Genomic DNA, 23,159 nt, shown 5'->3' on the forward strand with positions numbered 1-23,159 from the left:
CCTGTTTAAGGGACTCTATTACTTTCATAAAGTCAATTTTTTCTACTTCTTCTTGATTAGTGTGTTCAAGTCCTCCTGTTGTAAGTTCGCTGGGTTCTGGTGCATTCATGTTGTTTTTCAAATTGTTGGAGGAATTCTTACATTGGCGCCTGCCCATTTCTTCCTCTGAATAATCCCCTTTGGGTCTTCTTTTAGAAGTTCAATTCACCCCAATGAATTCAATTCACTCACCCCAATGAATGATGGATCTTCTGGTAGACAGTCAGGTCTCCTTGCTGGCCAAGTGGCTCGCTGACAAAGGGCCTACATTGCTGCAGGCAGGCTCTTACTATATTTCTATACCAAGAATAGATGGAGAAATAAAAGCACTTGTCATTTTTCAGTGAATGAATTTATCGTGGTAGCAGCTGCTGAGTTATCAAGACTGACAAAGATAGCTGGATATGATGAAGCATGTACTTCAATCCCAGCACCTGGGGAGGCATGGGCAGGCAAATTTTTGAGTTGGAGGCCAGCTTGGTCTACATAAAGAGTTCCAGGGCAGTCAGGGCTATGTAGCAAAACCCTATCTCAGAATAAAGGAGAGATTTATATCTCAGGTATTATGTTATTTTGTTTATAAAAGGCCAACTTTTTAAATTTTCATTAAGTTTATCAACTTGTAGATTAAAGAAATATACGAATTTTTAATCAGAATTAATAAGTCAATATTTATTGTCTTTTATATTTTTTAATCGCAGGTTCATAAAAACCATAAAGGGACAATTGCTTCTTTCTAAAATCTTATAAAATTGCATATATTTATTTATTCCATGGCCAGGGAAGGAGAGGGCCTGTGAAAGAAGAGGACAGTTTGCAGGAGTCTGTTCTCTCCTTTTGTGGTCGTTGTGCCTGGTGGCACGCTCCTTTGCCTGCTGAGCCATGTTGCCAGCCAGTATAACATTTCTCTTTAATTACAGAAGAAATAAACTGTTAAGTTTGTATGTACTAGCACCATTCTTGTTTCTACAGACTTAGTTGTCTGATTATTACTATTTCACTCCTGTTTCTATGATTTGTAAATTTGAATTGTTTTCTCCTAAATGAAGTTTCGATAAACTTAAAGTTTTATGCATTTCTTCTATTCTATTTGGGAATACTAATAAAGGACAGCATAACTTTTATTTAAATTCCTGGATTATGTTTTCCCTTAGCATCATTCGTGATTTCCCACTTGCTGGACCACAGTTGCTTGGTGGAATCTTAGCAGATGAGATGGGTCTCGGAAAGACAGTGGAGGTTCTGGCTCTGATTCTGACACATACTCGGCAGGATATCAAACAAGACGGTCTTACTCTTCCCGAGGTACAGAGAAATATTGCTGTGCTCTAAAGGTAGAAACCTAGGGTGTTAACAGACCTTAAAGTGAACATTGACTGTTTGCTTGGCCCTCAAGTTAACCCCTTCTGTCCTTTGTACAACAATGGCTTGTGTTCATGTTTGATTACCTTCAAGTAACTGCAAAGAATGGAACGTTGGTTACCTAGGTTTTTCTTGAGCATGTAGACCAATTAGTAAATAGTGTATGTAGTAAGTTATCAGGCTTCCAACTAGTTAGCAGAGGACTTTTTTACAGTTCTTCCTACTGGTGCTTCAAATATCTTGTCACCAATATACGGTCCATATTACCAGTGAATATTTTTAAGAACTGTCTGTAATTACAAATTTCAGATTCTGGTAAGTAGAGTTTACTGATTGACTGATAGCTTAGTAGTAATAGATTGTTAGATAGAATAGATTTTGTATAAATATATAAATTTTAGAGTTTACAAAAAGTTACTTCTTGTATCTCCCAGTAGTGAAACCTGAAGCCAAGGTCAAACTAATTAAGAACCTTTGGGAACCACAGACCCACAGTCTTAGTATGTATAGAATCTGTTGGAAAGTCCACATATACAAAATAAACCTTAGGGATTTCAATAGTATATAGAAAAGAAAAATTTATATATGAATGCATTTTTATGAATTTATATAAATATATATTTACATATATATGATGTGGGTATCTGGAGAGATGACTCAGCAGTTAGGAGCTCTGAGCTCTGGCTACTCTTCTAGAGGACTCAAGTTGGATTTCCAGCACCCAGCAACTGAGCAGCTAACTAAATAAACCATCTAGCTCCAGGTGATGCCCCTCCCTCTTCTGGCTTCTGTGAGCACTGCAGGCATGTGGTGCGCAGACATATATGCAAGCAAAATACCATTACACTTGAGACAAAATAAGTATATTTTTAAAGGCACTGTATATAACTGGAATTATTAATAACTTCTTTCTGAGATGTTAAGCTCATTACATATTTCCAAATTTATGTTTTATTATTATAAATTAACGTGTCGGTTCTATTTTAAAATGTGTCTTTAAGTTACTTTCAGAAATTCCCTACATTTGTGTACATTTAAATAGTGTACACAGCCGGGCAGTGGTGGCGCACGCCTTTAATCCCAGCACTCGGGAGGCAGAGGCAGGCGGATCTCTGTGAGTTCGAGGCCAGCCTGGTCTACAAGAGCTAGTTCCAGGACAGGCTTTAAAAAAGCTACAGAGAAACCCTGTCTCGAAAAACCAAAAAAAGAAAGAAAAAAAAGAAAAAAAAATAGTGTACACAAATAAGAAAATAATAGCTAGGTGCAAGCTCCAAAGTGAAATTGTTCACATAATGAATGACATTTAGTCATCCCCTTCTAAGTTCTATGATTATTTCCATGTCTTTAATAGAAGCATTTTAAATGATAATAATTTAGAATATTGAACACAAAATATTTCAGCTATCAAATGTCATGTATTTCAGGGGAAAGTGGTGAATTATTTCATCCCATCTCACTGTCCCAGAGGAAAAGTAAAAAGCAGAGAAATCCAGGATACAGAATATGAACCAAAAGAAAAAGTTCACTGCCCCCGTAAGTATGGTCTCTTCAAGTAGCTTCTTACAGTGACTGCCACTACAGTTTATTCTGTCCACAGAAAGGTCGTAATCATCATGACTAGGTTTTTTTTTTTTCCACTTATTTGTATTTAACATAGGAGCATGGTTACAAGTTACATTAACAAAAATAGAGTTGGTCCCACTACTACTAGTTCAGTCTTGTGTATTTTTAAGTATAGCTACTACAGTTTCTATTAACAAATTTTCTTCAGCAATGGTAGCATAGCATATACTAGGACATTCTTATTTGAATGATTGTTGTTTTATCAACTAGCAAATTAGCCTGAATAAGTCTTTGCTAAATTATTTCTATTACAGTAATTTTTTTTTTCTTAATTCAAGGTAAAATTTTATTACATAGTCTTTGGAATGGTACTAGACTGCCCTAAGTCTTTTGTTTATTTTCTTAACCTAGTCCTTAATGTGGATTAAGATTAAATTTTATTTTAGTTACTTTGAGTAATTAGCAAATCCTTTTTTTCTGTCCACTTGTACATTTAGCTACACGCGTGATGATCCTAACAGCTGTGAAAGAAATGAATGGGAAAAAAGGAGTTTCTATTCTTTCTATCTATAAGTATGTCAGCTCCATATACAGATATGATGTTCAGCGGAATCGGAGTCTTCTGAAGAGGATGCTGAAATGTTTAATCTTTGAAGGTCTTGTAAAACAGATCAAAGGCCATGGTTTCTCTGGGACTTTTACTCTGGGGAAGAATTATAAAGAAGAAGATATATATGATAAAACAAAAAAGCAGGTAACACTATTTATTAAGTACATATACTTGTAAATGTATTTTTCTTTGGGCTGCCAGCTCACAAAAAGCCACACAGAGACTTATTAACTATGAAAGCTTGGCCTATAGCTTAGGCTTATCCCACTAGCTCTTATAACTTAAATTAGCCCATTTCTATTCATCTACGTGCTGCCACAAGATTCATGGCTTTTGTCTCTTCTCCTGAATGTCTTTTTTCTGCGTCCAGCTGACGACTCCTCCTACCTTCTTCCCAGAGAGCTCTCTGTTCAGAAGTCCTGCCTGGCTATTGGTATTTAGCTTCTATTGTGTCAGTCACAATGACACATCTTCACACAGGGTAAAGGACTGTTCCACAACATTTTTGCCTTTTTGTCTTAAAAAAAGTTTTTAACAGTAAAAATATATACAGTAAGACCAATTGTCAGGTAAGAATTACATTTACAATGTCCAGTCCATTTGTATTTGGCAAATTTAGAGAAAATATCATTGTCTATCCTGTCTTGATGAGTCCAAGTTTTATGCTTAAATCATTTTCTATCATAACTTGTATTACCATCTTAAAACTATCTTTTTAGGCCTCAAATCATTTTCTTAGATAAACAATTCAAGCTTTTGCCTTTCAACCATATAAAGTTACATCTCTTATATTTCTTCTCCTAATTTGGTAACAAGGAGAACTATAAACCTATAAATATCTAGTCTTCATTCTTCATCAGAGACCCAGGAAGAATAAAATATTACCTGAGTAAACAGGAAGTACAGAGTAGACAATTTCCAAAACTAAGAAACAACAGACATCTGGTTGCCTGACAGTCACCCCAAGCTTCCTTTGTAATTTTAGGCCTATAGGCCTAAAATATCTGACAGACTTTTCTGTGAAACAGGAATTATAAGGCCTGTACTATTTTGTCTTGGCAAAGTTTGACAGGTGCTTTCTTTTGTGTCCTGTTTATCCAGTTTGGACAGCATATTGTCAGCAGTTGAGACAAGGGCAGTTTCTTGCCCAAATGAGTACCTTATGCAATGAAGAAAGCAAACTCCACATGGAGGTTCTTTGATGCCCATTGTCTTTTTTCTGAAGTACATTGGTGCTGCCAGGAATAGATGTAGCTCACTATCATGAAAGTCTTATGTTCTTAAAACATTTTAAATGCCATCTGTAAGTCTTTGAAGTGTTTGAAGATCACTTAACTATCTAGAATATATCTCTGTATGACTTTGAAAGCATATCTAACAGACTATAAGTTTAATAGTTATAGATAACTATTAACCTGTATTTCTTTACTATCCTAAATAGCTTTCAAAGACTAAAACTTTGCATTACATTTTTAAATGAGCTGCATAGATGCAGTACCTTAAACAAGAATAGAAACATATATACAGTAAAACAAAAATAACTTTAAATTTGTATCAATATACAAAAGTCTATAACAATGTAAAATATTTGAGACTAGTGGTTGCTTAAAAGTAGACTCAACAATCCACTTTATATCCCATTATTTCTATACTATTTCCCCCTTTTTCTTTCAGAAATAGATCCCTGAATCTAATCTCCATTGTTTAGGTTTTTTTTTTACCATGACCAATAAGAACTTGTCACCAACCTCCCTAAACAATGACAAACATCCATAACCTACCAAATGACCAAAAATTACCCCCTTACCATACAGAATAGATGGATAGATCCTACCTTGACAGTAAAGCTTTCAAAATTTGCAGGCAAAAATCAAAAGTAAGTGAGGAAAAGCATTATGACAATGACTTATGTTTTCTATTTTCTGAATGTAAATGTCACAAAAGTAATAACTTTATTTTAGTTATCATGGAACCTAATGAAATGTGGACTCATTAGAAATACTCAATGGGATGAACTCTACAAATTAATTTCATATGCCTTACAGATTAAGATAACCTGTCTATTATTACGATGCTGCCTGCAGTTACAAACTTTGCTCCCAACTTTCAAAATGTTAATGCCTCAAATTTATATATATCTATTTATTTATGTTTCAAGTTTTTTATATAAAGTTATCCTGTTCCCAATGCCATCATCCTATAAAACTTTTTATGCTTTGGTATAAAATTGTTTTCACTGGGCCAATATTTCAATTTGCTTTTAGAAAAATAGTCACAATACATTATCAAGGAAAGACTACTGACAACAAATCAAGTTATGAAAACCGTTTTTGGCCACACATGCAGACACACACATGTGCACACCTACACACAGACGCTTCATCTCTTGGACTAGGGAGTATCCAGCTTGTACCCAAGCAACACAGAAGACTGCAGTGAACTGTGCTTTTGTAATCCTACTGCCACCACAAGGGGGAATGTCCAATTAGTGCCACTGTTTCTCTATTAATATCTGACTCTTCTGTTGGCCCTTAGTTCTGACACCTTTTTCAGAGAACTGTTCTTACTTCTTCCTGTTTGTCACATCCCATCTGCTTTACCTGTCTTTTGTAGGTACTTGTGTAGCATGTTTTTGCTTTTTGCTATTCAGAGAGCTGTTGAGACCAGATACCAAATATACATTTATTTTTTATTTTATTTTTTTAATACCCTAGCACCTAAAACAGTGACTGGCTCAGAACTGGCATTCAAACCATAATGGCAGGAGATCCACATAGAAAGGGCAAAGATAGGAGTTTGTTTACTGATTGTGGTAAATATTAGATTAACTTTCACTTTCTTAGTACTTGATAACTTAGAATTGTATATACTCTAGATTTCTGTTATTTGATTGATTTAAGTAGGCATTAAATCATAAACTATTAATAACAAAGGAGTAATCTCCCTTTATTTTTCTGGTCTGTATCTCTAAAGTATACAGGGATGAAGTTGAGCCTTTGCTTCTCTGAGGATTACAGAGAGAGGTCTTCCACAGAGTAAAATAGAGTGCGTTTGTCAGGAACTAGTCTCCTTATATAAAGACAGTGTTGAACTTGTTTGTAAAGCAAATGCATAAAGTGTAGAGCTTAATTTCAGAGTTATAGCCTTATTGGTACATGTTAATTAAACAATTCTTTCTCATAGGTGGTGGGGAGTCCAAGGAAAATTCAAAAAGAGTTAAGAAAATCAGTGAACAAGGACACAGATTCTGAATACCTGCCATCAAACACTTCTGATGATGATGATGATCCTTATTATTATTACTATAAGGCCAGGAAAAGCCGTAGTAAATTGAAGAGAAAACCTGTTGTGCTCACTAAGAAGGAAAAGAGGCAGCCTATCAGTCCGGATTCCCATGGTCACTCTCCAGTTCTTGGTGACTCAGCAAATCCTGATCCTGATGTGTCGGAGAGTATACCTGCCTCTGAGAGCAAGCAAAATCAAGAAGACGAAGACCCAGTGGGGTCTCCAAAGCCCGCTGCTGATGAGTTGGCACATTCTAACACTGCGAGTCCCTGTGAGACCTCTGATTACCGCTTTGAGTGTATATGTGGTGAATTTGACAAGATTGGCCGGAAGCCGAGAGTTCAGTGTCTGAAGTGTCACCTGTGGCAGCATGCAAAGTGTGTGAATTACGAGGAGAAGAATCTGAAGGTTAAGCCTTTTTACTGCCCCCACTGCCTTGTTGCAATGGAGCCAGTGTCAACAAGAGCAACTCTGATCATCTCTCCAAGTTCCATTTGCCACCAGTGGGTAGATGAAATCAACCGGCATGTCAGATCATCGTCTCTTCGAGTTTTGGTAAGACAGTGGAGCTAAAGAGGGATAGCATCATGATAGTTTTCACTGTGGTTTTTTTTTTCTTTTCATGTTTTTATTAATGTTTGTTATTTTATTTATTTGGAGAGAGGGTTGGAACAGAGTTTCACATAGCCCAGACTAGCTTCAAGGATGACATTGAACTCTGATCATCCTGCCTCTACCTCCCAAGTGCTGGTGTTACAGGCATGTGTGCCACACCCAGCTAATTTTATGTATGATTTTACTTTTCTATATATTTTTATTTTCCTAAATTCTTTGTTAATGTTTTTATACTTTTTTTCCCAATAATACCTTGCACATGTTAGGCAAGCACTCTAGCACTGAGCCACATCACCGTCATGTTTTTTTGGATATTCCTAATACAAAATCCTAATAATGATTATGATACTAATACTAGCTGTATCAGCTTGAGGAGAATATTGGAAAGAAGAAACACAACAGTAGACTATATTCTTTTCTGATTTCTGAATTTTAGAAGTTGAGAATATGTCAACCTAAAAACTTTAAAAATTTTTGATTATCAAGATAAAAATAAGTTGCTATAGGCATTTTTAATTTCAGAGGGAGATACAGTTCCAGGGTAGCATAGTATAGTTTCAGATGCTCATTCTAACCTGTCACCTTGTAGATCCATAATTCTCTTCTAGAGCCTCAGTTATTTCATTAGTAGAACAACAACAACAAAAATACCCATTCAGCAGTTATTTTTTGGTGTGTATCATTTTCCAGGAACTATACACAATTCTGAAAATGGCCTCTCACAGGCTTGTGTAAATGAGATTTGCCAGGTACTGACTTGTGGTCATTGGGTGTTACTGTTGGCCACATTTCTTCTTCCTCTCATGAGAATCGTGTAGATTTTCCATAGTGGGCCACTGTTGTGGGCATGGAAACTTACAATAAATAAAGCATGACTTTTGCCACTAAGAAACTCTGTTTTGTGTGGATGAAATTTTCAGTCTTAGCTCCTTCACTTTTGAGCAGGCCATTGTTTCCTCTGTGGGAAAGGAGTAGCACATAACAGTATTGCTGTTGAAGTTTGGGGACGATGCTTTGTGAAGCAGAAACAGTATTTCGTGAATAGTAGCAGTGATTGCTCCACTTTCCCATCCCATCCCATCCCACTATCTCATCTCTCTACAAGTTTATCATTCTGCTCCTACATTCTTTGCTCTGTATTCTCACACCATGTTGAGACCATCTAGCAACCTGCCTGTATTCTTTCCACTCTTTTTTTTGAAAGAACCCTAAGCAATGCTTCAAAATGTAACTGAAACATTAGCTCCTCTAGTTCACTGTCAGTTGTACAATTGGGTCTTTGCAGTGGCATTTCAATTGTATTTTAATAAGTAAAGCTGGCCTCAAGATCTGAGAGTTAACAGCTCCACTGGTCAGCCTTACAGACTAGGTAATGGTAATATACACCTGTAATCCCAGTAGCCACACTAGTGCCATAGTAACCGGGCAGTGCACGCCTTTAATCCCAGCCCTAGAGAGGACTATAAAACGGGAGGAGATGGCTCTCAGACACAGTCTCATTCTGAGATTCCTGGAGGCACGATTGCCCATTTCAGACTGAGGTCAAGGTTAAAGAGCCAGTGGCTGACTTTTTGCTCTTTTTTAGATATTCAGGTTGAACCTAATTTCTCTCTGAGTTTTTATTAATCATGTCTTTAGTCTTCCACCAGTGTGTCACAGTAGCTTTGTGATATTTCCATTCGCATTCTTTATGTCACCTTGTCTCCCACATTAGAACATAATCTTTCTCTAGACAGTTGTACAATCTGTCTATCGTATGGCCAAATGCAAATTTAGAAAGGGCTCAGGTCAGTAGGAATATGAATAAATGATATTTTATGACCTTTGCCAAGGTTGTTTTTTATAACTGTTGGTTTCTGATTATTTCCCAGGTATATCAAGGAGTGAAGAAAGATGGCTTCTTACAGCCTCATTTTTTGGCAGAACAAGATATAGTTATTCATTACCTATGAGTGTCCTTCGTTCAGACATAAACTATGTCGATATCCCGCATAGCAATAGTGAGGACGGGCGTCGCCTGAGGAACCAGAAGCGCTACATGGCCATTCCCAGTCCCCTGGGGCAGTGGAGTGGTGGAGAATCTGTCTTGATGAAGCTCAGATGGTTGAATGTCCTACAGTAAAGTAAGAATCTCTACAACACATCTTTTGAGTGCTGATGACTGAAGGAAGAATGTGAATAGTTCAGTAGTTTGTTAACCCGTACTGCTGATACTGTTTGTGAACACTCTTATGTTTCTCCTGTGTTATGACTACATAATCTTTTGAAATTAATTCTCTGAATGATGCTTCTCTATGGAATACTTGGAAACGTGAATGTCAGTGTGTATATGACAGAGTTCAAGTAAGCTATGCTTTGGGACTTCTAAATTATTTCAGCTAACTAGGAGACCTATCATATGACTTCAGAAAATGACCAGTATGGTATAGAATTTATATTATATGTATCTGTGTATGTATGTGTATGTCTCAGGCCTTTCTCTGCGACTCTCCACACTATTGCTTAAGATGGTCTTTCACTAGACCTGAAGCCTGCTGATTTAACTAAACTGGCTGGCCTTCTAGCCCCAGGATCCTCCTGCCCTTCCTTTTCCTGGTGCTAAGATTTAACCCTATGCACATTGCTTCTTACTTTGTTGTGGGGGATCCAATCTGAAGTCCTTTATTATGTAGCAAATACTTTGATGAATGAGCCATCTCCCCTGTCCCATATTATTTTTCTTTATTCTGTCTCCAGTGACCAGTCTGAAACCTGGACTGAACTGATGAATCATATCTCATAATACAGAAGCTTCCCCCTAGGTAGGCCTGGTGAAGGGAATGTATTCATTCAGGATGTCTTTTTCTTCTCCGCATGCTTGAACTATCCCTACACCTCAGGGTTGCTCATAGTGAGCTACTCCTAATGGGAACCACTGTGTTGGGTAATGGCTAATTGAGTAAGACATTCAGCAGTGAGTGTGATAACTATTAAATACAAGCAGATGTATCTTAACTGAAATGCAGCTTTTTTTTATGAGAAAATGTGTGACTGGTTTCTGTGTTTTATTTCATATTTTTCTTTGATTAGGCTGCCGAAATGGCCCAGCGTTTGAGTGGGATTAATCGGTGGTGCATCAGTGGCACTCCAGTGCAGAGAGGACTGGAGGGTAACGTAGACTTTGCAGTCCCCACACTTGGAGTACTCATCTGTTTGGGGGAAATACTGCTAGCCTTAATTTTCTTCAAAATCTTTATTTAGTTAAGTGTTTGTGTACTTAAAGTTTGTTCCTAATAGTTTAAAGCATTTATCTTATTATTTTGAATTTGGGTGGTATCTTCAGAAACATGAGGACAGATACGTAGTGAGCACTCCCATTGCTTTAAATTGACCAAATATTAAATTGACCATTCCACAGTATAGATACAGATCTCAAGTCAACCTGGGTTCAAAGAAAAACTTTAGAGCCTGAGAAGAAAGGAAAGCATGGAGGGAGAGAAAATCAAATTTTATAATAAGGCATGAAGAAAGAGGTGGCCAGGTTGAGATCTGCAATGCTGTTCGGTGATTAGTAGAGGAAAGGATTCTCCGGCTAAAGTACGGAGAGATCATGTGCATGCCGAAACTTAATAGATGGGTATAGAGAAAGTCAAAATGGACCTTTTAGACCATAATAAAGTGTTTTTGATATTCTCATGAAAAATTGGGAGCTGTTAGAAGAATTTAGACACGATGTTTTACTCTCATCTTGTAGATAAATTTATATTTCTAAGATCACTCATTATAATGTGGGAATGATGTAGCAGAGCACGAAGTACATACTAGGCTATCAGATGATTGCCTCCAAGGACTGAAGGAGGCATGCAGTGCGGTCATTATGGTTCTAGACTAGAGTTATCTTAGAGAAATAGAAAGAGTGGATAAGGAAACTTAACAAGGGATGATGTTTTGATACATTACGGACTCATACATTTCTCTGTAAATAATACTAGAGGAAAGACATCTTTGGGTAAGAATATTAATTATTCTTAGGCAGATATAATTTGAGGGTTTTAAGACCTCAGTGAAGTAGAATATAAATAGCTATACTGATGTAATCTGAACTATAAATCTTGATTCCTGCAGATAAGCGTTTGTTACTAATTCCCATGTACTAGGAGGGTCACTTAATTCTGCTACCTAGGAGGCCCTGTCTAACAAAACAAGTAATTTCAACCTAAAGTATCTGTCATCTTTATATGATGTTATAGGTAATTGTGGTTTTTACATTTTTATGTTTTTATAGTTTCTTTATAGTCTTACACAATGTGTCTTGATCATATTCACCTGCCTCCCCAAATTCTTCCCCAGTTCACTCACCAGACCGGCTTGTGCTGCCTAAGTATTTTGGAGTATGTGGTCTTCCACTGGAGGCTCACCAGGGACTATGCTGTTAAAGAAAGCTCCCCCTTTCCCAGCTGCTAACAGTTGCCAGTAGCTCCAGAGCACAGGATGGGACTGTGTTCTCAACTTCCCTCTCCAAGTTGGGACTTCATCTAACTTGGAGTCATGAAATTTTAAAAATAATTCTTGCTCATTTTGAAGAAAGTATTTACTGTATTTTTTCAATTAATGATACATAAAAGCATAAAGAAAATTAGACTCAGATCTGAAGAAATAACTCAGTGGTTAAGAGTGGTGATTCATTAAATAAGTTTTTTGTGTATTTCATTATTGTCTTAAGCTAGTTCCCTAGAAATGAATTAGTAGATCATTAGGAAAGTTGGGTCAGAGCATATTCTCTGTATTGCATGAGATTACCTAATTTTTTCATACTTTTCTCATTTGACAAGTTTTACTTTGATGCTTGCATCTTAATTAAGCAAATCTTCTGAAGAAGTTTGCACTGCGAGGCTTTAAGTGCAAGCTGTGGTAGTAGTTGTCACATTTTAAGTGTCTCAGCAGTTGAGCAGAACAGTAGATTCTCAGAAGTGTAAACTGATCTGGAATTAAATGTTCAGATTCAGGAGGCTACAAAATGAATTCTTCATACAAGTTCTGTGTGTGTTTGTGGGTCTTTGGGTGATCTTACGCAAAAGAGCAATGAAGAAATCCAGAAACAATTATCCCTGCTGTCCTATACCTTTTCCTTTGTAGATCTCTTTGGTTTGGTAGTCTTTCTTGGGATTGAACCTTATTGTGTCAAACACTGGTGGATTCGACTTCTCTATCGACCATACTGCAAGAAGAATCCTCAGCATCTGTACAGTTTTATTGCCAAGATATTGTGGAGGTCTGCAAAGAAAGATGTCATTGACCAAGTCAGTGTGTCAACCTTTTACTAAGGAAACTAAGCTTGGATACAAAGTTAAAACTTCGGGTTAAATTGTTCGTTTCCAACTTCCCATACAGATCCAGATTCCACCTCAGACTGAAGAAATGCACTGGCTCCACTTTTCTCCTGTGGAGAGGCATTTCTATCACCGCCAGCATGAGGTGTGCTGCCAGGATGCCGTGGTAAAGCTCAGGAAGATCTCCGACTGGGGCCTGAAACTGAGCAGCTTGGACAGAAGGACTGTCACCTCCATCCTGTATCCCCTGCTTCGGCTTAGGCAGGCCTGCTGCCATCCACAGGCTGTTCGCGGGGAGTTCTTGCCACTCCAGAAGAGGTTTTACTATCACTTTCCTTCTGCAGGGTTTATGTTGCAGTAGTAGGCCATATTTAAGCACTTTGACTCCCAGTTTTATTCAGGGACTTTGGACTAGGTATCAGGTTTTTTGTTTTTTTTTTTTTTAGTTTCATGGTTTTCTTCGTATGGAGCCTCATTTGTGAAAGAGTCATAAATCATAAAAAAGGATTTTTTTTCTGTGTTTTTGAACATTTCTTTTAAAATATAAATAATTATAGCAGATTTTTGTGGTTGCATTTTTGGTTTGGAGAGTTCGTTTGGTTGTTTGCCTGTACTTTTTTGTCCGTCCCACCCCTGTGTGCATGCTTTTCAAACAGGGTTTCTCTGTGTAGCCCTGACTGTCCTGGAACTCACTCTGGAGGCCAGGCTGGCCTTGAACTCAGGAATCCTCTCTCGTCTCCTCTAGTATCTGCCTCCCAAGTATTTGGATTAAAAGCATGCACCACCACACCTGACAAGATTTTTTGTTCTTGATGTATGTCTAGTTTCCCATGAGGGAGCAACTAGATGGCCACTAAGTATATTTTCTTTATAATTGTGCTAGCTCTATCCTTTGATATGTTCTGTTGTTCCAGAATTGTTTTTGTGGATTGGACTGCACCTCAAAATCTGGCTTGTCTTAGTACCTGGGATTATAAGAAACTCTTAGCTGTCAAAGAGCTATAAAGACAATTATATTTGGGGCTTACCTTTGAATGGATTTATAGACAGCTAGAAATGGTAAAGATGATAGTTCATACAGTAACCTGAATTGGTAATAGTTTTAAGAATTACAGATTGCTATTGAAACAATTTCTATTTAAATGGTAGTTTATGATATCCCTTTAATGGAAATGGCATTTTACTTGACCATTGAAACATCTCTTACTTTTATTTTATAAACTAAAAATTAAATTTACAGTAAAGCATAAATTTAGAGAATTATAATGATGGGATTGACTCAGACCCAGTCCTACATTGTGATCCCTGTACTGTTTCAAATGGGTCATATTTTACTTTGTTCTTATGAGAGATTTTTCTAGTTCCTTTTTCCCTTGAATAAAGTACAAAAACTTAAAAGAAGGCAGTTCAGGTGGGAGAATACTTGCTGTATTAGTAACAATGAAGTAAAAACAGTAACTGTAAAACTGAAGGTGAAGGAACTGGAGATGATTCAGCAGTTCAGAGCTCTTGCTGCTCTTCCAAAGGGCTGAGTGTGGTTCCCATTACCCATGTCAGGTGCTCACCTCGTGTGTGCACGCACACACACATGCAAACATAATGACATACCAAGATAGACACACACACATACTCAGACTGCTGGTTTGTGCAAAAACTATTAAGATTCCTGCACTCTTCCCCAAGGACAGCGTTGATTTTCCTGCCGTGATAGTGCTTAGGGTTTTGTTCCAGTTTTGAAAGATGTCTCCTCTTTTAGCACCATGACAATGGAAGAGCTGCTGACATCTTTGCAGAAGAAATGTGGAACGGAATGTGAAGAGGCCCACCGGCAACTAGTTTGTGCCCTCAACGGCTTAGCAGGCATCCATATCATTAAAGGTAGAAGGTGATTACTTTATTATATCTGATTCTTCCAGTACTTTCTGAGGAAGGAAGGTTAGTTACAGAGGGATGCTATCACACACTATTGATAAGAGTTCAATGGGTTGGGTTATACAGAGAATCCTTACGTAGAACATGTCAAGAACAGTCAGTGCACATGAACCTTAAGCAAACATCTTCACTCAGGAAATTTTATGGGAAATAGAAAATTTTAGAAAATTACAATATGAAAAAAGATTTTGTTATACTTTATCTTAGTCTTTTATAGTGAATAATCAGCCAGAACTTTTAGAAATAGAAAAACAATTGATTTTTGACACTTTCCTGGGAAGTAATTTTTCATTGTTTTGTTTAAATAATAATACTGTAAATTCATTTCTTTTTCATCATAATGGTGTATGCCATGTAGATATAGAAAGGAAGATGCAAAATAAAATCTGAAATCTTGCATATATAACTAAAGCCTCTGTTTCCAATAAATACAACAAAAATGATAGACCTATTACAAATTGATAGATTTGTAATTGTAGTAGGAAGTGGTCAGTACCCCTCAATTACAGAACAAATAGATAACACTTGGTCGACACTTAACCACTACAACAGAGACTTGACCACTTACTGACACTGTACCCAGCCCCAGAGGGAATATATTACTCTTTTCAAGTACACATCGAGGGTATAAAGAAAGTCCAATAAACATACAAGATTTAAGTCTTCCAATACTTGTTTTATTACCACAGTGGGATTGAACTCACTGGTCAAAGACTGGTGAGGGGCCTCGTGGGTAAAGGTACCTGTTGCCAAGTTTGATGAACCAGTTCAATTCCTGGACTCACATTTTGGGAGGAGAGAACTCACAAGTTGTCCTCTACCTCCAAGTGTACACTTTGGCATGTATCCCCTCCTCACTTATAGTAAATAATTTATATATATATATATATATATATATATATATATACACACACCACACACACACACATATATATATATCACAAATATATCAATAAAATAAATCAATAAATATATATATCAATGAAAATAACTAGAAATACTTCAGATATTTTGGAAGGGAATAACACTAAATATAAGAATAATTCAAAAGAGAAGCTCGGAAGTGTTTTCAAGAGCAAATATCAGATATATAAGGTGTAGCACATCAGTAATTAAAAGAAAATTTAAGCATAAAATACTCAAAAATGTATCTATAGTTGTTCTGTTACATTAATCTCTAATGTTGATTTATACATTTAACTTTACCATAGGAATATGTGCCTAATAAGAAACTGTATACACAGGTCTCAGTACTGTACACTATCAAGCATTCACTAGGGTTTCTTCTATATAGCCTCTGCTGATGAGAGGAAATCTGCTTCATAGTGTTAGAGGTAGGGAGCTTTCTTGTGATAAACAGCATTTCCTTCAGTCCTGCACAAATAACCTCTTCTGCACCATCAAGTACCGTGACAGTTCCTAATATCCTGGTGCATGGACATGGGGAGAGATTTTACAGCTTTTCTTATTTTCATAGTAATAACTTAAAGCATCATTTAAAGGTAGGCTGTAGTGGTAGCTCGGTAAAGCTCCATGCCTTGCAAGCAAATGAGTTTGATCCTTTAGAACACATGTTTAAAAGAACCAGTCTTGGGTGATAATGCACTCTTACAATCCAGCAGTTGGGAGACAGACAGGCCTTCCAGCCTAGCTGCTGGAGAACAGGCCATGACGAGACCCTGTCTCCAAAAATAATGTAGACAGTAACAGCAGCCACTCCATATTGTCCTTTGGCCTCCACACACATTTACACAGACATGCATGTGCATCTCTCTCTCTCTCTCTCTCTCTCTCTCTCTTTCTCTCTCTGTCTCTCTCTCTCTTTCTCTCTCTCTCTCTCTCTCTCACACACACACACACACCCAAAGGAAAATAATTTATTCAGAGAAATATATACTTTGTGTAGAGTACAAAATAGTGTCTTAAGCCTTTAATTAGGCTGCTTTATCTGTTCTTTGGCATGACAGAACCGTACTAGGAAGCATTTCTTCCTTTCCCAGATGCTTGGGAAAAACTAGGAGCCTCACAAGCTGGGTAGAAGAAGCTCTGAAAGGGCAGGATGACATCTAGCTTCTCCTCTGCAGTTATAACTGAGCTGGCCTCTGACACTCAGGATGTCTGTGTCAGTCCTTTAGATCTCTGTACAGAGAAGCCCTTGCTTTGCTTCCCCAAGGAAATGTCATTCTACTATGAAGCAGGGAATCACTGAAAACTTGGGTTCCAGCTCTTCCCGTGGTCTAGAGTATAGTATGACGTTAAATCAGAGTCTTAGTAATTTCACCTTGTTTTATTAGCAGTAATTAATTTTATTAGCAGTAATTAATAATAGGACAAAATAGGAGCTATGTCTGAGTAATATTCCAAATATAGCACTAACAACTTTGAGAAAATCTTTCTTTTGGGATGTTGCTAGGCTCAGTAGTTTTTCTGAACTTACATTGCATCTCCTTTTAGCTTCATAGCATCATTTTGCTAAGCATGTCCTGACTGTAGTAGTCTAAGAGTCAGTCTAAATTCCAAGAGACCCAGATCTTACAGTCTAAGACTAAATAGACAAACAACTCTGATAAAGAATTTTTTAATTGAACTTTTTTTATACCACTTGGGCAGAGTTAAGAAAATTAGGGAAAATATGTTCAATCTAACATCAACGTTTTACAGTGTAAACTTAATTGACTAGAGTAATTGTTATTAGAGTTGATAGATTACTTCACTACCATTGAAGCTGAACTTGTAAAAGGTGGGGGAAACATGAGGGTCAAATATTCCAAGCTGACTCCAAAAAAGAGTATAAGGGTTTTCTTTATTAAAGGGGGAAAGCTCACGGACAGGAACGCTGAAGTGTGAAGTGCGGAAGAAGAGAGGGTAGAGCTGGGCATGATGACAGCTTTCTGGGAACCCAAAAGTCATGTTCCTACCTGGTCCAAGCCTCTTAAAGGGCCATTGCTGCAGGAGGTTCCTCATCATACTACAAGTGAAAAATACATATGCTTGCTCAGGGAAAATGTGTGATAATGAATGTGATATTTAAAAATACTTGAGATCATTGAAATCTAACATCCTAGTCTGAGAATGATCATTGTAAAATAGATCTCCTGTGTAACCCCGCCAGGGCCTTGGAATGTGGCTGTGTGCCCTTGGGTTACTCAAAATATGTATTCCTCTTCCCTTTTTCCTCAGTCTTCTGAAACAAGTTGGGGGTTACAGCCAGAAGAAATGATCTTTTTCTCTCTTCTTTCCTTTTTTCGTTTCTTTAGTTTAATTTTTTTGTCAAGACAGGATTTCTCTTGTCTCCTAGCTATCCTGGAACTCGCATCGCTTTGTAGACCAGGGCTGGCCTCTACCTCACAGAGACCACCTGCCTGAGTGGCAGGGATTAAAGACATACATCATCATACCTGGCTCTAAAAAATCTTTTCTAAATGCATTTTATATTGTGCATAACAGTTTCATGACTATACGCTATTTTATTCATATAATTGTTGGTAATTGGGGTATTATCCTTTTTGCCTTAACGAACACATTCATATGGGTTTAGTTGCGGTTCTTGAGACTGTGCTAATGTCTGACTTGGTGCACATACCTATTATCCTAGCACTTGGGAGCTAGAGGCAAGATATGTGCTACAATTGAGGTCGGCCCTAGTTTGCATGGTGTTGCTCCTGATCAGCTGCTCAATTATGGTCTAAGCTGTGTTACTTCCATTAAATTGGAATTTATTAGATGATTGTCCTTATATATGGTAGTATAGACACTAATTGTTTCCATACCTATTGAGTGGCATTTCTGTCTTAGCACTAGGAAGGCTGAAGCAAGAAAATAGGAATTCAAAGTCAGTTGAGGCTAAATAGGGAGATCCTGTTTCAAAAAACCAAAAGCTTTTAAAGAATTCACTATATGAAGGTAACTGAATATTACATCCCCATTAGTATCAGATGACCTTATTTTTATAAAACTACTCTTCTCCCTTATCATATGGATAGAAATTAGCTGAGTCCTCAGTTAGTAACCAAAGTGTGTGTTGTAGAATGCTTTATAAGTATGTGTATGTATATGGGCATGTGTGTATATGCATACATACATATACATGGACTTATAGATGAGCTTAAACATAGGAAAAGGAGAGAAAGCACAAAGAAGTGGTGCACATCTGTGTAGGGGAATTGTGGGTTATAAATATACCCTAAATATTACTAAAACTACTTTAAAGTTGTTTTTATTTGGTGAAAGAATAGCATGCTTTCTTGGCAAAGAAACAGCAGCATCTTTACATGGTTTTTGTACTTCATAACTTTCTGGCATTCAGTTTTAAATTTAACTTTAAATTATTAGTATACGATTTTCCTCAGGCAACAATGCAAGGAGAAGCTATTATTTTAAGACACTAGAATTTGACTCGTCTCCTTCCTTTCCTTGATGTCTTCGCCCTTCTCCTCAATAAGCTAGAGATGACCTTATAGACATTGTAAGGCATGGGTCCCCTCAGCAATCCACCCAGTCCTGCTTCTGTAGCATACAGGCAGCTGTGGACAGCACAGGAGTTAGCAAGAGCTGGGCTCCAGTAAGGCTGTTTACAGTCATATCTTTCATGGTCATAAAACATCATCTTTTGAAGTTCTTTCCACTGTTTAAAATGTAAAATTAGGCTTCAGCGTGTAGCTCAGTGGGCAGTTGGTTCACTGTGCTTGGCATACTTCAAATCCCAGCACAACAAAAAGTAAAATGTCTTTACTGAGAAATTACAGAAAAATGGCAGGGCAGTTGTTAATGGCAAAAGTCGTGCTGTTGTTTGGCTGACTGTGTTTCAGTGATGAATTCGTTTGAAGTGCTTCCTGTGCATAAAAACACGCCGCGAAGGTATAAGGCGAGAAAAACCAAATACGCACAAACAGATTGGTGATGTGTGTGGGACCAGAAGTAGAAGGGTTGCTAAGATCTGTGTTGGTTTCCGGCACGTTTTCTCTTGTTTTATCCTTGAGAGAGGTTTATAATTCTTGTCCAGGTGGGTCCAGAGCTTGGCTGTGTAGCACTGTGCAGCTTACTGTGCAGTGAGGCCCCGTCCTCTTCCCTCATAATGATAACATTACAGACAACTCTTGGTTTTTGAAGTGTTGTTTTTAATATTGTTTTTCTCATTTTTGAGATTATTTCATAATTATGCCATTCCCTCCCCTATTTTCTCCCTTTAAACCCACTGATGCATTCCGTCTTGCTTACTTTCAAAATCATGACCTCTTTTTTCATTAATAGTTGTTACATTCATATATATGTTTATATACATATATTCATAAATATAACATGTTAGTCTGTATAATGTTACTTGTATGTATATGATTTCAGTGCTGACCATTTGGTACTGGGTAACCAGTTGGTGTGCTCTTCCCTGGGGAAGACTTTCTCCCACTCTCCAGCGTTCCTTAGTTGCCTGTAGTTCTTTACGTAAAGATGAAGCCTCCAAGTTCTCCCCCCAGTCCCACTTCGGTATGCTCTTTATACTAGGAACAAGTATGTATATCAGTAAAAGTTTGTTACTTTTCTGAGAATTAGATATATATTGGTCAGAATGTTATGAATACTTATCACTACTGATATCCCAAATTTGTCCTTATTTTTAAGCTATAATGAATGCTAATTGACAACCTTTACCTCTAATATGAATTATTGTTTATATTTAATCATTTTTAGTATAATCTCAAGGCATTGGTAAATATATTTTATTTTAAATATATCTCAGTATAATTTAAAACAGTAAAATACCCTGTGCAATAAAGGGAATGATAATCACCTTTTAAAAAAGGTAGAATAATCCTAATTCAAGGTCAGATTATTTACCTACAAAAATAATGAGGTTGGGAATAGGGCAGTTTTGGTGATAGGGCAGTTGTCCAGCATGTGCAAAATCCCAGCAGTGAAAAATCAATAATACTAGCCATAATAAGAGTTAGAATTATTCCTTTTTTTGTACAGCTTTTTAGATTACAGATAACTGAGTAACACTGGGAGTGATGTGACTTGTGTCTTTCAATGTGTTCTAATTCCTCAGGCGAGTATGCCTTGGCAGCAGAGCTGTACAGAGAAGTGCTACGCTCCTCTGAGGAGCACAAAGGAAAACTCAAAACGGATTCTCTTCAAGTAAGTGTAGCCTGAAAAGTGTCAAGTGTGCATTCAAATTGTTTTAAACAATGTTAAAATAAAATGTAACCGTGAACTGAGTCCCAATAACTAGAGATAAAAGCTGGTATTCCTTCTTTTAGAATGTGCCCCTGGAGTGGTTTGTGTATATGATAAAGTTTGAGAATCAACACTGTTCTCTCTATGTGGGCCTATAGCCTACACTGGTAGATAGTTGTAATTGTTTGTAATTCAGAGAGTAGGCTAATTTATAATTTTTCCATATGCACATTAACAGTTTGTTCAAATAACCTTAGTTTTAGCAAATGAGCTAAAACTAAGATAGTGAAACTGAGTAAAATAATCTTGACCCTTGGTCTTCTAAGTTCTATTTTTTGAAGCCTTGTAGGATTTGCATGTTTGAATTATGGTCACTAGCTGCTCTTTCCCATAATCATAGGTAAGATTCTAGCTAAGTGAGAAATAAAGGCCTATTTATTAATCTCTACAAGCTTGGGCTTGATACCTAAATAAGTTGCCTTTGTCATTCACAAAGACTTTAAAAACTTGGCATATCCATGTGATACATAATAAACATTTGGGAAAAGTGTGTAAAGGGGGCAGAAATAGGTAGGGCAAAGGTCAACTGAAGGTGTACTTATTTCTGCAAAGATTAACAAGGTAGGACATGGACCTTAAACATGTGTGTACCGTCAGGGAACGATGTCTTGTTCTTCAAGAAAGGAAATAAAGATAGAAGAGGGACAAGAAGATAGTTTGAGTTCCATATTTCTAAGTTCAAAATCAAAGGATAAGCCATCATCTTCATTCTTGCTTATCATTAGTTTTATGTCTGCTGCCTGGCAGGTGTTCTCACTGAATCCTGCTCTCAGTCAGGTCAGCAATGCTGTTCTTTCTGGGATAAAATGCTACACATATTTCCCTTTAACGACTTATACAAAAATTAATAGGGTCGTTTTCCACACGCATACACAGAAGAATGAAACATGTATCTCTAGTATCATTTGTATCTTTTTGCTATTAAATCTGCTAGTACTATTCACTGTGTGGTTTAAGAAGCCATGTTGAAAAGACCTAAACATTTGAGGTCATATAGACTCCACAGAGACTTATGATATAGCTAGTAATCTATGCCCAGATAAAGTGAGCCCTGAAAGTCTTACATCACTGGCACCAAATCCTATTACCAGAACTCTGTCCTAATCATCTTTTAGCCCTAGCTATCTTCCCAGATAAAATGTTAATTTAGCAGTTAAACCACTGTGATTTTACTTCAGTTCTGCTCATTGCCTCTAACCTCTAGCCAGTTGCTGACTATTCATAAGCTCAGTGTGTTCAGATAACATCTGTTTCATTATCTGTTTTTGTCATAATACTGTTAAACACTTTCAGACTCATTTTCTTAAGTTAGTGAGGTCAGCCTTTCTATGTGACTGTGTGGTCTTGAGTCCTGCAATTTCCTATGTAGACTTTTGCATGTACAATAAAAAAGGAGGTATACCCATGTACTCGTACTTTGCTGAGTACATAAATAGCCATACTACAGGAAAATGTATATCCTTAATTGAAGAAAATTCATGTTGTGATTTAAGACCTTTGCTGTTCACTTTCCCCTGGATAAAAACAATGTCATTCAAACATTTTCAGATGAAAAGTATTCAGCAAGAGAGGCTTTGAATTTATGCTCTGTGTGCCATGCAATAGATGCTGTGGTGTCCACTGTGTTGCATCAAAGCATTACCTTTTGTGTTTATAGAGACTTCATGCCACACATAACTTAATGGAGCTCTTGGCAGCCAAGCACCCAGGGATACCTCCCACCTTAAGAGATGGCAGACTTGAAGAAGAGGTAATCGTTATTCTTTTCATTCTACTTATGAAAGTTTACTTTTTCAGACTTTATATTTCATTTAGGTATTTCTACTGTATAACATTTAAGTAAATGTAGCCAGCCATGTTTTCCTGTAATTTTGATGTTTCGAACTTTGCAGTGGTGACTTGGAGTGGCAGAGAATATTGGACTCCATATTATTTGTTTGTCCGGTGCTCTATTTACCAATGTGTTAGTTGGCTTGTATATACTGCATTAATGATTCATGATAGGACTATAAAGAGTTGGGTAAACAGAAAAGTTACATTCTCTTCCTTTCTTTGCTTTATTTCAGAGAGCACATGAACTTAAGTTCTTAACTGCATTTCTCTGTAGAGCAGTTGTTCTCAAGTTTCCTAATGTTGTGACCCTTTAACACAGTTCCTCATGTTGTAGTGACCCCAACCATAAGTTATTTTCATTGCTACTTCATAACTAAATT

The 23,159-nt window shown here is 37.1% G+C and overlaps 1 protein-coding gene across 1 annotated transcript in view; it reads left to right on the plus strand.

Annotated features, from left to right (window-relative positions):
* Shprh (SNF2 histone linker PHD RING helicase) overlaps nucleotides 1-23,159 on the plus strand; it is a 73,577-nt gene that overhangs the window by 15,217 nt on the left and 35,201 nt on the right. The window contains 14 exon segments of the mRNA XM_038338808.1: nucleotides 1,194-1,344; nucleotides 2,826-2,934; nucleotides 3,462-3,718; nucleotides 6,758-7,414; nucleotides 9,346-9,414; nucleotides 9,417-9,531; nucleotides 9,534-9,597; nucleotide 9,811; nucleotides 10,544-10,622; nucleotides 12,590-12,753; nucleotides 12,845-13,101; nucleotides 14,540-14,661; nucleotides 20,759-20,847; nucleotides 22,604-22,696. Of these exon segments, the coding sequence (XP_038194736.1) occupies nucleotides 1,194-1,344; nucleotides 2,826-2,934; nucleotides 3,462-3,718; nucleotides 6,758-7,414; nucleotides 9,346-9,414; nucleotides 9,417-9,531; nucleotides 9,534-9,597; nucleotide 9,811; nucleotides 10,544-10,622; nucleotides 12,590-12,753; nucleotides 12,845-13,101; nucleotides 14,540-14,661; nucleotides 20,759-20,847; nucleotides 22,604-22,696 (2,227 nt within the window).

Source organism: Arvicola amphibius, chromosome 8 (genome assembly GCF_903992535.2).
Source record: "Arvicola amphibius chromosome 8, mArvAmp1.2, whole genome shotgun sequence".
Taxonomy (NCBI): Eukaryota; Metazoa; Chordata; class Mammalia; order Rodentia; family Cricetidae; genus Arvicola; species Arvicola amphibius.